The sequence below is a fragment of the Physcomitrium patens genome, chromosome 7 (assembly GCF_059467195.1).
Source record: "Physcomitrium patens ecotype Gransden chromosome 7, ASM5946719v1, whole genome shotgun sequence".
Classification (NCBI taxonomy): domain Eukaryota; kingdom Viridiplantae; phylum Streptophyta; class Bryopsida; order Funariales; family Funariaceae; genus Physcomitrium; species Physcomitrium patens.
The window spans coordinates 11,317,577-11,334,103 of record NC_143416.1 but is presented as its reverse complement, the minus strand read 5'-3'; the positions used below and the strand labels follow the sequence as shown (position 1 = coordinate 11,334,103).

Here is a 16,527-nt window from a genome sequence, read left to right as displayed (position 1 = left end):
TTTGGAGTTAAAGCTGAAAATACTATGGAGTCATCATGGAAGGATCACAACATGAGGTAAGTTCTTTATCCTTCTTCTAAGCTAGCCTTTAGGTTCAAATATTTCTATCTTAGGTGGTAGATATAGAAAGAGCATACTGATCGGGCATACTAATCGGGCATACTAATTTGTATCCTTGTCATACTTATAAAAGCAAAACTTCATAGATTTGATTATGAAGTTGATCTACTTACTTCCTTGAACCACACAACTTCTTGACATAGATTTTGAACTTCTTTCGTAGCTATAGAATTAATATTTCCATGGTTGATGCCACTAATGCATGAAATTTCTATTCTAAAAGTATCGACAAATATCTGAAGATCTGCAATAGTTGCAAATCTATTTTCACTTCCACCAAGTATAGCATCCATGATTTTTTCTTCTATTTCAAATAATTTAACAAATCCAAAAGTCAAATTACAAGAAGATAATCTACAATATCTAATATCAAATGAAAATTTTCACAAAAAATGATAATCTGCTCTCTTCAAGGAAAAAAGATTGGTATTAGAAAACTCAGTAGTTTGTTTAAGGGTGGATAATGCACAACCTTTAAAATACAATAATAGAAGTAGAATAATTTACTTATTTCTAAAATAAGATAAATACAATAAATTAGTATTTTATCAAACTATCAAGGATATGCACATCAAAGAACTAAACTATCAATATACTCTTGTGACACTCAAAAAGACTAAAAAATCATTCAAAGATAATATAGTATTAAAATAAAATGGCTATTGCCAAAGATAAGAAGACTATTAAGTCTTGAAATAAGACTAAAGACTAGAAAGGCATTGACAAGAGTGAAGAAGGCTTACATCTTGCATCAATATATACACTCAACTAAGAGCTATATAGTGATACCATATTTGACTTTTAAAACATGTTGACTTTACAAGACAAGCATCTTAAATTGCAAAGCAAGTTTTTCATATGTATGGCACATAGTCAACTTGTCTTGTAAGCTACCAACACATGGTTAACTTATCAACTAAGTTTCTATCCTACTAATTAATTATAAACAAATATAAAGTCAAAGTTACATCTATGAAGCTTCTAAGAAGTTTTTTTAAGAAATATTATGAAATAAATCTACTTTTATCTACTATTTAATCATATAGATAAATATCATAGTAGATATGTATATTTGTAACAATTGCACATGATTCCAATAGCATAGTTCTTACTATAACTAAAAAAACATATTTTTTGATCCATTGTAAATTTTGGCAATTATACTTCTCATTTTGTAATTATACTGCATCTTTAGATAAGGTTGGGTAATATGCTTAGCTTCTCCACAATATAAGTACAAATCTTTTTAACAACTTTAAGTCTATTTTTACTTTGTGAAGAGTTTAACATGTATCATATCAATTTGTATTACTTTCGGCCTTGATAAATAAATTTTGAAAAACTTTAGAGTTGTTATTACTTAAATTATTTTTCTTAAGCCAAATCTTTGTTCTTGATGCCTTTAAAATAATCAAGTGTCACATATAATGGATTGAACATTAAATTGTTTCAAAGATTTTACTTTTGGCACTGTCATTTTAGTCCATGTTGAAAGCAAGGTTTTGGAATTTAGTAGCATATATGATGGCTAATTGTGATTTTTACCATAAAAATAAGAGCTTGGTCTTTGCTATTCTTTCTTGATCACTTTCTCTAAATTTAGTCATAAGCACTTTTAGAAATGAATTCAAATCATAAAGGATTTACAAATCTTTTTCCATTAAAGAAGCAAACCAAGAAAAATACTTCCAAATAGAAGTGCACCTATGAATCCAACTTAAGAAAATTCATTAGGATATTTAGAAGAAATGTAACTTTAGATAGATCTTGATTTATTACAGAAATCTTTGAAATTTTGATCTTGTTCCATCAAACTTCTAGGGCATACTAACCCTAGTCTCTATTACACTCGTAGAAGCAAAACATCATGAATTTGGATATGAGGTCAATTTAATTGTTTTCTTCAACTACACAACTTTTTAATATAGACTTTAAACTTCTTCTATGAGCATAAGATTAGTATTTTTGTAATTAGCACTAACAATGCTTAAAATTTCTACCCTAAGAGTGTTGATAAGATCGTAAAGATCTACAATAGTTGCAAATCTATTCTCACTTTTACAAAATATAGCATCCATGCTTTTTTCTTAAATTTCAAATAATTTAATTAATAGATAAGTGAAATTAAAAGAAAGTAATTTATTCTCTTTAAGGAAAAAACCTATGTTAGATTTTTTTTTTTTTTTTTTTTTTTTTTAAAGATAAGTAATCTACATCCTTCAAATAAATATGTATATCTGTGACACTTATTGGCATTGTAAATACGTTGGCTTATTATAAAGCTATAGGGATGTAATTGACTTTTATGTCTCCAATAATTATTTTCTCTCAAATAAAGTGATGTTTGAGTTTTGTATAATTTATGTGTACATGAAGAACTAGATTGTGAACTAACTTGATGCAGTTTTGGTTGTTGCTTTGCAACAATGTGGATTGTTCTTCACTCATTTTTAGTTTTGTGGATAGGCACAGTAGATGCACGATGTTCATAGCTACTTCTGTAAAGGCTAGGTTTATAAAATTAGTATCAACAGAGGAGGTTAACGGTTTTGCATCTCCGTATTTATAGAATAAAGCATAATTGAAAGTCCCCTTAATATATCAAAATATGTTTCTTACAACTTTTATATTCGTTTCTTGTGGTCAAGTGAGATACTTACTGAAACATCCTATTGCAAATATCAAGTCAAGCCTTGTATTTGTAGCTCAAGTTAAGCTGCCAGTTATGCTTTTGTGTAACTTAAGAATGATGAGAAGAGATTTCACCTCTGCTTGTAATTAAATACTTGGACTCATCAAAAGTTTGAACAGATTTTAGTTTTTCATATCATATTTCTTTAGAAGATTCAATAGATAACCACATTAGTGAACAAAATCACCTTAGTCTACGTACACTAATTCTACTGCTAGATAAAGTGCCATCCTTCCGAAACCTAGACATTTAAAATTCTACTTTGAGCATAAACTTCACTTTGTCAATTTCACGCTGATTGTCTCTGCTGACAAATAAGTCATCCACAAAGAGTAGAAACACTGTATAACTCTTCAGCACAAGTAAAAAATGGAGGTTTGAATCAGAGGTGCTCCCTTCTAGAATCAGATTTCTATTGAGGTAAGCATATATGTCACTATTTTAAACAAAAGGAGCTTGGTGCAGCCCGTACAGGGCATGATTCAACCGAGCGACCTTCTGTTTTGCGACTAACAGGTACGTGAGCCATTGTATTATATATAAATCATAAACTGAATACAAAACTGAGGCTGGAAATGAACACACTCTCATCGTATTCGGCAACACCATTTATGAGGGAGGATGAACGAGAGTCAGTCATTCTGTTGTCCTGGATTACTCCTCCACATTCGTTCCTTCTCCCCCAAGCCCTGAGCCCTGTTTGGACTGGGACACTGCACGATACACTCAGTGATCCTCCAAAATCATTCCTGCAGCATCAATCAAGCTGCAATCATTCCTGATACAAGCATTAGACTCTTCTCCAAAGTATCGATGCGCTGCTGCAACCGGACGCGACGGCCGATGATTTTCGAGTCTTGCTGCATGAGAGTCCCTAACTCTTCCGGGGACGAGAACGCTTGCATCATCGTTAGCTCCTGAAGGCGATTCACTATCGTCCTCTGCAGTGCGTAGCGGATTTCCAAGGGTATCTCGTCTGCGAGGCGTTCGTGCATAATTTTCGAATACGCTGCAATGCGGACCTTCATTTCCCATGCCTCTCGGTGCCACCCTGTCGCAGGTACTGCTTCGTTAAGAATCAGCCCCTCACGGATAGGTCCAACATCTAGTTCGATATATGCTTGGTTTGAGCGCCGAGCTTTTTCCACAGCAGAATTTATCTTCGCGATAGTGTCCAAGTAGGAGGCATTCGTTGTGAAGATGACCGTTCTCTCTTTGGCCAACATTCTCTCGACGAACTCCACAGTTGTCGTTTTGGTCTCATTCAGGACTTGGATTGCAAGCTTGTGGTGCCTGTCCCTCAAGTGAGGGTAGGCTTCAAATATAAGACTTTGAACATGTAGCACAACTTCGGCGGCATATTTGAACACTCGGTCCACGAGGAATATGCACGTCTGGGTGATGCTATCGATCTGTTTCTTCACCAACTGGTGCAAGACCGTGTGAGACAGGAAGTCGGGAAGGGCCACTCCCTGATGCTCCGAGAACATCTGCCTAATCTCGTCAGTTTGGGATGGCTGGGACAGCCGCAGCCCAGATTTGCCCAGGTCTTCAGCAAATTTCGTGAATTCCTCGTGCAATCTTGCTGTGTAATGAAGAGTACAATCGTCGGGGACCAGACTGAAGTCTCCGTCCCGAACGACCTGAGTGAGCATGTTTAGCATTTCATTTTGCAGTCGTAAGAAGACCGCGACGGCCTCATTAACGCTGTCAATGCTCCTCGGAACATTGCTCATCTCCTGACGCCGCTTCTGGAGCGCTTCGTGTATTTGATCGCGGATGCGAGGTAAGCATCCCCTCACCATGTCCGATTGTATCTTGACGAGCCTTCGCGCAAGGGTGGGAATGCCAACCATGCTTCGGTCTATGTTTCTGAGGTCCGGGTGGTCATTAAATAACTCTAACTCTCGACACCTTGCCACAGCTATGCTGTCATCGGCAGGTGTGCGGTTGCGCACGCAAACATAACCGAGACCAATGCTGACGGCATCCGAGGTCACTTTCTCGAACAATCCCTCCGGCGCTTTATCTACCTTCGTGACAACCGCCAGCGTGCGCACGCCCTTTTTGTCCACAGTCTGAGATAGCCGGATGGACTCGCAGGTGGAAAAATCAACCTCGGCTGGGAGGACGTTCAGGATTATGCTCTCCTCGGGTTTTATGTAGTGCATTATCATGTCACGAACCTGCTCGTAAATATTCTCCGGCTGCCCATGAACTGGTACACGTGTAATGCCGGGGAGATCCACCATGGTAAGGTCGGGTGCGTCCGGCTTTCGAATGTGCAGCGAAATCGGAGTGTTTCTGATGTTTTTGTTGCTGCCGGCAAGGTCATCCGTAGCGGCATTGATAGCTGCTTCGATGTCGTCCTCTGAGTTGATTCTCATTTCTTTGACATTTTCATACTCCATTAGAATTTTGGAATCCTGTTCGGAGAGGCAAGACTGGAGTCGAAGGATGAGAGGCACCCTAGTAGCAATCCCCTGCCCTCGAGGCAGCGTGATACCTGCGAGTGACTCGAGCACGCTGCTCTTCCCGCTGCTTTGATCGCCGACGACCACGATCGTTGGTATGTTCACGTTCTCCTCAGTGATACATTGCGTTCGGAGTTTGTCCAACACATCTAGTATGGGTCGTATTTCCGAGTGGAATGAATTACGAAGTGCCTCTGGATCGTAACTTTCGATCGGGTTCACGTTGCTCACGCTAGAGACCACCAACATGTTGTTGATCGAGTCATTCATCGTTAATTCCGACTGTTTCGACATGTTCAATGTTTTATATAAATCGGACTTGGAAGGAAACTGGATTATTGCCCACCGGATTAACAAAAGAGAACCACGGTCTGACGTTGTGAAGAACAAAGAACGTCGTTCCAATACGATCACACTGCGAAATCGTGGAGGTAAGATAAAATCAGCGCACAGCACAACAAACCTCCTTAAAAAACTTGCATCGAAGGCTACACAATGACCATCCAATTGTGAGGTGCACAGCTCACGTAAGCTGCCGTTTCTGCGGCGAGGCTTTGCAATTCCAAAACGGAACTGGCATCACAGGGCAGACAGGGCCACTTTCTGCATTTTCTTAGCCAGTTGTGTGCCAAGGCTACCAGAGCTGGAGTAATATCCAAGTTAATCTAGTTGATTACAGCTGCGACGGACACCGCACAATCAGCAGGGCGTTAGTTAGTTAGTTGGTTAGTTAGTACGATGGGTACGGAACTAAAATTAGTTACTGCGATGGGTTTGCGCGCACTCAGTGAATAGAAATAACTCGAGATATCCTTCTGTGAAGAGGAAGTACATTCGAGAGGAATTGTTGGAAATGAATGACGCACTTCCTCTTCTGCGTGTTATCCAGCTGTGATGGAAACGAACAGATCTAGTTCTTATCCACCCTGTTACGAATGCCCAACTGCACCGTAAAAGGCAATAAGATCCACTACTGCGGTAGGACATTCGGAGCCACTATATATAGCCAGCAGCATGTCACACCAAGTCATCCGTTGGAAACAATCTCAATTCGGAACACCACTCAGGCCGAAGCGAATGATATTCCTTTGCACAGTAGTATTTGACTAGCGCTGAACCTCCTTGTTCATCATCTAGGACTCTCTCTCGCAACGTGTTCTCTCCGAGACGATAGCTGACTGGAAGGAAAGCTGCATCCGAGTTGAACTGATCAGTAGACTTTGGAGAATCAGCAGCGAGGGGCTTGTGCGAACAAATCTCCTGCAACGATAGTTCACTGACCGTCAGCGAGGTTGCGATTTCGAGGTTTTCCTTTGCAGAACCGCCTTGTGACATCAGGTTCACCTTCTTACCGAGACTAGTATAGACATTGTCGCCCATTCTGATTCATCTCTGTGTGCATGTAGCACAGTACCAGTGGTTAGTCGACCCCAATGGTGGGGTATTTCTCCACTTTTGTTTCCGCGGTGGATAATTTCTAGACAAATACTGGGCCACGGAAACTCAAGCAAGTAGATGCTCCACTGATGATCAGAGGGGATAGAAACAACTATTCGTCTCAGCCATGTCAAATGTCTTCAGGCAGGTCAACTTGTGTCCTCTCCCTGCTGATGGTGCGGTGTCCTTCGCAGCAGTAGTCAACTAGATTAACTTGGATATTACTCCAGCTCTGGTAGCCTTGGCACACAACTGGCTAAGAAAATGCAGAAAGTGGCCCTGTCTGCCCTGTGATGCCAGTTCCGTTTTGGAATTGCAAAGCCTCGCCGCAGAAACGGCAGCTTACGTGAGCTGTGCACCTCACAATTGGATGGTCATTGTGTAGCCTTCGATGCAAGTTTTTTAAGGAGGTTTGTTGTGCTGTGCGCTGATTTTATCTTACCTCCACGATTTCGCAGTGTGATCGTATTGGAACGACGTTCTTTGTTCTTCACAACGTCAGACCGTGGTTCTCTTTTGTTAATCCGGTGGGCAATAATCCAGTTTCCTTCCAAGTCCGATTTATATAAAACATTGAACATGTCGAAACAGTCGGAATTAACGATGAATGACTCGATCAACAACATGTTGGTGGTCTCTAGCGTGAGCAACGTGAACCCGATCGAAAGTTACGATCCAGAGGCACTTCGTAATTCATTCCACTCGGAAATACGACCCATACTAGATGTGTTGGACAAACTCCGAACGCAAGGTATCACGGAGGAGAACGTGAACATACCAACGATCGTGGTCGTCGGCGATCAAAGCAGCGGGAAGAGCAGCGTGCTCGAGTCACTCGCAGGTATCACGCTGCCTCGAGGGCAGGGGATTGCTACTAGGGTGCCTCTCATCCTTCGACTCCAGTCTTGCCTCTCCGAACAGGATTCCAAAATTCTAATGGAGTATGAAAATGTCAAAGAAATGAGAATCAACTCAGAGGACGACATCGAAGCAGCTATCAATGCCGCTACGGATGACCTTGCCGGCAGCAACAAAAACATCAGAAACACTCCGATTTCGCTGCACATTCGAAAGCCGGACGCACCCGACCTTACCATGGTGGATCTCCCCGGCATTACACGTGTACCAGTTCATGGGCAGCCGGAGAATATTTACGAGCAGGTTCGTGACATGATAATGCACTACATAAAACCCGAGGAGAGCATAATCCTGAACGTCCTCCCAGCCGAGGTTGATTTTTCCACCTGCGAGTCCATCCGGCTATCTCAGACTGTGGACAAAAAGGGCGTGCGCACGCTGGCGGTTGTCACGAAGGTAGATAAAGCGCCGGAGGGATTGTTCGAGAAAGTGACCTCGGATGCCGTCAGCATTGGTCTCGGTTATGTTTGCGTGCGCAACCGCACACCTGCCGATGACAGCATAGCTGTGGCAAGGTGTCGAGAGTTAGAGTTATTTAATGACCACCCGGACCTCAGAAACATAGACCGAAGCATGGTTGGCATTCCCACCCTTGCGCGAAGGCTCGTCAAGATACAATCGGACATGGTGAGGGGATGCTTACCTCGCATCCGCGATCAAATACACGAAGCGCTCCAGAAGCGGCGTCAGGAGATGAGCAATGTTCCGAGGAGCATTGACAGCGTTAATGAGGCCGTCGCGGTCTTCTTACGACTGCAAAATGAAATGCTAAACATGCTCACTCAGGTCGTTCGGGACGGAGACTTCAGTCTGGTCCCCGACGATTGTACTCTTCATTACACAGCAAGATTGCACGAGGAATTCACGAAATTTGCTGAAGACCTGGGCAAATCTGGGCTGCGGCTGTCCCAGCCATCCCAAACTGACGAGATTAGGCAGATGTTCTCGGAGCATCAGGGAGTGGCCCTTCCCGACTTCCTGCCTCACACGGTCTTGCACCAGTTGGTGAAGAAACAGATCGATAGCATCACCCAGACGTGCATATTCCTCGTGGACCGAGTGTTCAAATATGCCGCCGAAGTTGTGCTACATGTTCAAAGTCTTATATTTGAAGCCTACCCTCACTTGAGGGACAGGCACCACAAGCTTGCAATCCAAGTCCTGAATGAGACCAAAACGACAACTGTGGAGTTCGTCGAGAGAATGTTGGCCAAAGAGAGAACGGTCATCTTCACAACGAATGCCTCCTACTTGGACACTATCGCGAAGATAAATTCTGCTGTGGAAAAAGCTCGGCGCTCAAACCAAGCATATATCGAACTAGATGTTGGACCTATCCGTGAGGGGCTGATTCTTAACGAAGCAGTACCTGCGACAGGGTGGCACCGAGAGGCATGGGAAATGAAGGTCCGCATTGCAGCGTATTCGAAAATTATGCACGAACGCCTCGCAGACGAGATACCCTTGGAAATCCGCTACGCACTGCAGAGGACGATAGTGAATCGCCTTCAGGAGCTAACGATGATGCAAGCGTTCTCGTCCCCGGAAGAGTTAGGGACTCTCATGCAGCAAGACTCGAAAATCATCGGCCGTCGCGTCCGGTTGCAGCAGCGCATCGATACTTTGGAGAAGAGTCTAATGCTTGTATCAGGAATGATTGCAGCTTGATTGATGCTGCAGGAATGATTTTGGAGGATCACTGAGTGTATCGTGCAGTGTCCCAGTCCAAACAGGGCTCAGGGCTTGGGGGAGAAGGAACGAATGTGGAGGAGTAATCCAGGACAACAGAATGACTGACTCTCGTTCATCCTCCCTCATAAATGGTGTTGCCGAATGCGATGAGAGTGTGTTCATTTCCAGCCTGAGTTTTGTATTCAGTTTATGATTTATATATAATACAATTGCTCTATACAGTTCACATACTTTAATAGACTACTATTGCATTATTATATTGTAAGCAAACGTATTCTGATTGTTATTTTGTTGAAACAGTGAATAGTACATCTATTAGTGAATGATTATGTGGAGGTGGCATGCATTGTATTCCTCTATGAAGAGTGGATTGTTTTTAACAATAAAGTTAAGTACCAAATTTTTATATTATATTTTATTATTAGATATTTTTTTAAAGTTTTAGAATATATGAAATGTGATTTATTTTTATTTCCAATTGGTGCTTACATCATTTGATTATAGTACATTGTTTTGTTCATTGTATCCTTTTATTTGTATATGTATTTATTTATTTATTTTTTTTATTTATTGCTTGTGCTCCTTTATGATTTGATTCAAAATTATGGTTTTCTTGCATTTGTTTTTAATTAGAGATCCGTATTTCTTGTTTAAACTTTAGAATTTGAGCAAGCATTAGAAGTAGTTGATTGATGCGTCTAGTAAGCGGACTGTTTTGGAATTTGTGAAAGTTACTACCCGTAGTTACATTCAATTTTTTTAAGTTGAGGAGCAGAGGCTGTTGGATGTGAAAATGAGGTTTTGTGCATAGTAGAAACATTTTGAGTTATTCTTGGATGAAGATTTCTGCGTTGCCGATATTACTCATGTAAGTTCTAAAGAATCTATGTGTGCTTAAACTCATCATGATATTCAATCTCTTGGCTATATTTGCTTGTAGTATCATTTAATCCTTGAGGGTATGTTAAGAAGTTCATAATAGCAATGTTGTATTACTTATGTTCTTGCTTGAGAACATATGAGGTGTCAATCTATGGATGATTAGTAGAAATGCAAGAACAATCCTACCAAGTCTAATAGAATCTTCAATAATCTTAAGTAAACCTTAATAATTCTGATCAAACTTTGATTAATCCAAAAAATAAAAATAAAAAAGTTATAAAAGAAATACAAAGAATTCTTTAAAAATACTAAAATCGAAATCTTAATATAATTCTAATTAAACATCAACAATTAATGGAATATCAATAATTGAAACATCAACAACTAATAATCAAGCCATTGATATCAACTCAAAATTTATACACCTTTAAATTTATTACTTAGGAATAAGCAAAAGAAAGATGAAATCAATTGTACTTACTATTTAAAAGAAATGCAAGATAATGTAATTGGGTATTAGGTGGTTGACTTCTCTAATCTAAATGCTAAAATTGTAATGCCAATATTTTCCTTCTTAAATCATTAAACTACTTCTAAATTTTATCTAAAATGTTGAAAATTGAGTCTAGTATTCTTATAAAAAATTCACTTCAACTTAATTGATAGATTGCTAAAAATCTTAGAAATACTTATTAACCCTCAAATTCCAATTTCTGAGACCTCAACCCACAAAAACCTTCACATATCTTGATCTAACTATTCAATTGTCTTCAAAATTTGCACACACATTGATAATTAGTACACAAACATATTATTCAAAATTCACTTATATACATACCACAAAACTCAAGAAATCCTCAAATTCCTAAACATATTTTTATTTCTCAAAATCTAAAGTGATTGAGAATATTACTAACTTTGGAAATTCTTCTAAAACTTGATATTGATTCAATTGATATGAAACTAATGCCTAAATATCTCTTCTCAAGTCTAATTTCAAATTCTATTCTTTGATCTATCAAAGAGCCTAAGAATCACCATGGATATATGGTTTTGTACCTTGGGGTCTGATTTTGACCAAAATTGACAACCAATCCTCTTTAGGTATTAGTTCTTGGCTTCTTAAAATAAATTTTTCTAGAATCTATTCTTAATTCTTTCTTAACATTCTTATATTATTTAATTTTCCAATCTACTTTTTTTTCCTTATTTATGGCCCTACAAAATAAGTAGATGCTTATTTTATAAAAAGGTAATATTCACACCCTTTTATTTTATTATCTTTTCAACTATTATTTATGTTTCAAAGATAATTTGATCTAATATTTTAAAATAAGATCTTCTATAATATAATTTGTTTTCTCTCTTTTATTCATTAATCATATTACATCAGGACATTGGAACTATGTTAGGTTTATTGCTGCTTCAGCTTGTATTAACTTGCAAGAGTGAAGATTGTTTGATTGAAGAAAGTGGTAGAGTCCAATAAAAATCAGCTTAGATTAAGTATGCAAGCTTAGACTTTAAGATGCTATAAACTATATTATTTATGAATTAGAGGTGGCAATAGAGGTGGAGTTACTATTTATCTCTATCGTTGAAATATGCATAATCAATTGAGGTTGTTTTAGCAATCTTATTGATTATTGAGTTTTAGATAATATCATGGATGCCAAGCAAATCAAATAGGAGGCACTTGCTTATTTTGTGCTAGTAGAAATGGTAAGAGAGAGGGCATTGATGACTTGAGTTAAGTCTTTTTAGTGGAGTATTGATGGTTTTAGCATGGCAATCATTGGAGATCAATATCTTACAATAGGATTATATGTTGGAAGGCACTTAGTGTGAAGGACATGAATCTTAAAGAAAAAATATTTAAATACACTCTTATGTCATTCAAAAAGACTAAAATATTATTCAAAGATGATAATTTATTAAACTAAAATGGCTATTTTCAAAGATAAGAAGACTAGAAAGTGTTGAAACAAGACTAAAGACTAGAAAGGCATTGATAAGAGTAAAGAAGGCTTCACTCTTGCTTCCATATATACTCTCTAATTAACAACTACATTGCAATATTCTATAAGACCTCTAATACATGTTGACTTTGCTAGATACATGATTTAATTTGCAAGGCAAGTTATTTATATGTGTGCCACATAGTTAGATTGTTCTACAAGCTATTAATATATGTATCACATGGTTAATTTTTCGATTGAGTTTTTAGCCTATCAATTAACTACAAACACGTATAAAGTTAAACCAATATCTATGAAGCTTCTAAGAAGCTTTTTTAGAAGACATTCTGAAATTAATTTATTTTTATGTACTTTCATTTAATTATATAGATAACTATTAAAATAAATATATATGTTTGTATCATTATCTCTCCTTCTAGGGACAAGTTCTGCGAGTAGTTATCATATGTTGAAAAAATCGAAGATGCAGTGTCATATTATAATTACTTATAGTATTAAAATGGATGAAATCAAGGCGTGTTCCAATGAAGACAAGGAATGGAGATCTTCTTTCTTATTGATCAAAGGCGATGTCCAATGGGCTTCAAGGAGGTTGCTTGAGGCCTTATTAGGGATTAGGATTTCTCTTTTGAAGTCATTTGAGCTTTAGAGGCTAAAGTCACTAAATTTAGATTTTTGGATATGGATTGGATACAAATTTTGTATAATTTGGAGTTTTTATGAAGGAGTTATTGGCACTCAAAGTTAAGGTGTCAATTTCATACCTATTCTCACTCTTTGGGACATAACATACGTTTACAGAGAGCAAAAAAGACTTGGTGACTAAGGTTGAAAAGAGCATTTTGTTTATTATACTTTTCATATACTATTTGATGAATTTGGAGTTTGGAGGTAGAAGTTGTAGAAAATTAAAGTCAATGCATTCAAATTAAAAGCAATAAGTAAGTGATTTTGTTCATAGTAATGGTTGGAGCTATATTTTAAGTTTCTGGGTATTTTTTTGGCTCAAACCTTTTAGAAAAGGTAGATTATTGTATTAAAAAACTATACAAATAAAATTTGGAGTATTTAAGTGCTTAATTTATCAAATATAAAAAAAATTACAAATAAATATATAAATATTAGGATTTGAAGCTACTATTAGGATTTTGGTGATATCCTAAGTTCCACAATGAATTTGCAGTTGAAATTAGTTGTAATAGTTGTTAAAAGTACATTAGTACTTCATGTAAAATTGTAGTGTGCTTGAACAATGTGATTTGAAGATATGAGTTGTTCAAATTTGGAATTAAAATCCCATGAAGATATATAAGGATTTAGAGTTTTTTAATTATATTTTGGATATTTTTGGAAACTTAATACTTATATATTTGGTATAATTTCTCCTAAAAGTATATATATATATATATATATATATATATATATGGTCTTTCTTATCTTAAGACTTGATTGAGCAATTAGTAGTAGCTAAGAACCTAATTCTTTCTTGAGGCAAATTTTCTCTATCTTGACAACGGTAAATTATATTTATCTCATATCTTGATCTTTGTTCTCTTCAAAGATGGTTGATAAGTCCTCTTAACCATTGAAAGCGTCCTATACTAAGGCAAAAAAATGACCATATTATTTGATCAAAGTTAAGGCCTTTATAACTTCCTTCAAATAAAACATTTAAAATACCATTGGAAGTTATTTCTACTTCTAATAAAATCACCAAACATTAAAAATCTCTTCAAAGGTCATCATATCAAACATGTTGTATCTTGCCATGTATTCAAGAAATAACATATTGTTCTTGAAGATCTTCATTTCAATTATGTCATCTTGAAGGTTATTACAATTACAATGTCTCATTTGATAACTCAACAAAAAATAATTCTTAAATTGAATGTGTTGGTTGTTGGTTCCCCATCTCCTTCCAGCCACAAATATACAAAAGCTACAAATAAGGATGAAAGGTAGAATGATATCTTCTATGTAGCTTGTTTCTTTTATAACAAAGATTTATTATTCTTCATTTTGATTTTGATGGATGTTGTTAGTGAAAAGCCTCAACATTCTTTACTACATTTGTAAGATTTTTTGCTAGCTCCCATATTCATTCACTAATATCATATCCGTACTACTGAATAAGATATTCTAATCTATTTCAAAGCTACCTTGAATCTAAGACTTCTTCTACCTCAAGCTCTTGTTTATTGTGTATATTTTATAGAAAGAAGAGGCATTTGTCTTCTTTTCAAGATATTCATTGCCTTATATGGCTCAAAAAGAGACATGCCTAATATAAGATGGATCATTATAGACTCCAATAAATATAATAAATAAACAACTAGATTGATTTATTCACAAATAAAAAAAGATCCAAGCCTTTGATAGTCTAAATTGTCACAAAAAAAAGTAGTCCTAATATTGTGACAAATTAACCATATCTTATAATCCATATTAAATTGTGATTGTTTCTTATAATAAATATTTGCATTATTTGTTTTTGTGGTTCTTGAGCTTCTTTCAACTACACCTTTGTTATTACATGTAGCTCTAAGAAATAATTTGCCAAATCTTTTGTTGCAAGATTATCAACTTTTAAAAAATTAAGATTATTAAATTATGGATCAAAACTATAATTAGTAAAAAAAAATATTTTTTAAATAGAAGAATGTATTAAATTATTGTATGCAAACTTTACCAATGATAAAAGAATTATTCAGTGATCTTGATAATAGTTAATAGTATACCTTAAATATTGCTCCAAAACTTGATTTATTTGTTCTGTTTATCCATCAATTTGAGGATAAAAAGATGAAGATAGTTTAATATCCATCAATTTGAAGGTAAAAAGATGAAGATAGTTTAATATCCATCTTTTGAATCTTAAAAAGAGTTCTTCAAAATCTTGATACAAATTGTATCTCTTTATTTGATATAATATCTTTTGGCAATCCATGATAGCAATAAATGTTGTTAAAAAAAAGCTTAGTTGTTTTTTCACCTGAAATAGATTTTGGCATGATATATAATATATCATTTTGGTGAAGTAATCTACAATCACAAATATAAAGTCATATAAACTTGAATTTAAAAGATTTGTAATAAAATTCATAGAAATAAAAGTTTGTAATTATTTTAATATAGATAATAATTATAAAAGTTCATAGGATCAATGACAAAGAGTTTTTGAACTTCAATATATGTCACATGGCTGTACAAAGTCTTTTACAATCTTCCACATTTGTGACTATGAGTGTAAATTTTCACTCCTCAACCCAAGTTACAAAGTGACCTCAATTAAGAGTTTCTTGTAATTGGTGCTATAAAGTACAGTAAGCAAATATCAAGAACAAAAGAAGAACAGCGACAAAGCAATTGAAATAAATGACACGAAATAGATACAACACTCAAAACTAAGTCTCAATTTGTTCACTGTGTTTTCACTTAGTAAAAATAAAAGTAAAAAAAGTTAAAAAGTATATTATTAGATATCTTATTTTATTTTCTTTCCAATGACTTAAAAAACATGTGAATCCAAATTACGATAAGTAAGTTATGAAGTTTTAAAGATATGAAATAAATAATTGAAAAGTGAAGTAAAAATATTTTACCTCAAAGGTAACTTACTCATAGATCAAGGGTTCAAGCCTCACTAAGGCTCACATGTAATGTATAAGGATCTTTTAGCAAGGCCACGAGGCCTTAGTCATATCCTCCTAACTACCTTCAAGGTCCTACAACCCACATGGAACTTGTGCACTCCCTTTCCTACAAGGACTACACTAGCTGCTGATCCTCCTATTTTCTACTAGAAGGACCAAAATTTTTGTAATTTTAACCTCACCATGGTGTTCAAAAACATCCAATTGGCCTTAAAACCCATGTGAGGCCTTCAAATCTTATTTCATTTCTTCATAAAGGCTCCCAAAAGTGATTAAATTCATTATTACGAAGATCTTAAAAATTGCTCTAAAAATTCTTAAAGAATTCTAAATAAATTCTAAATAAATTCTGAAAATTTTTATAATATTTCTATAACGGTAATATCTATCTAAGGCTAAATTTTTCTACCTTGGTGATTTTTGATAATAATAAAAATCAATTTAAATCTACTATAAATCATATTTTTTATACCAATAACTAAAATTTCATGAGGTTCTTTCTCATGCTTCTTCTAACTACTAAAATTTATAGTTTTTATAAGTAGTATATATATAAAAAAGACCAATATAAATATTGGTCTTAATAAATAATCCTTATTATTCAATATTAAATAAAAATACTAAACCAACAGAGATCATTGTCTTTAAGCCTTACTAAGACTCCATTTCCACAACTAACA

The 16,527-nt window shown here is 35.9% G+C and overlaps 1 protein-coding gene and 1 pseudogene across 1 annotated transcript; one reads left to right on the top strand and one right to left on the bottom strand.

Annotated features, from left to right (window-relative positions):
* Positions 1–2,922: 2,922 nt before the first annotated feature.
* On the bottom strand, positions 2,923–5,580 carry LOC149988559 (dynamin-related protein 4C pseudogene; annotated as a pseudogene).
* Positions 5,581–7,302: 1,722 nt separating this feature from the next.
* On the top strand, positions 7,303–9,744 carry LOC112278575 (dynamin-related protein 4C). The gene has a single exon (XM_024512179.3). It carries the CDS (start codon positions 7,303–7,305, stop codon positions 9,307–9,309), a length of 2,007 nt encoding a protein of 668 aa, XP_024367947.2. The 3' UTR covers positions 9,310–9,744.
* Positions 9,745–16,527: the final 6,783 nt, after the last annotated feature.

Coding starts and splice junctions, on each gene's coding strand:
- LOC112278575 (XM_024512179.3), top strand. CDS start 7,303: ATGTCGAAACAGTCGGAATTAACGATGAATGACTCGATCAACAACATG.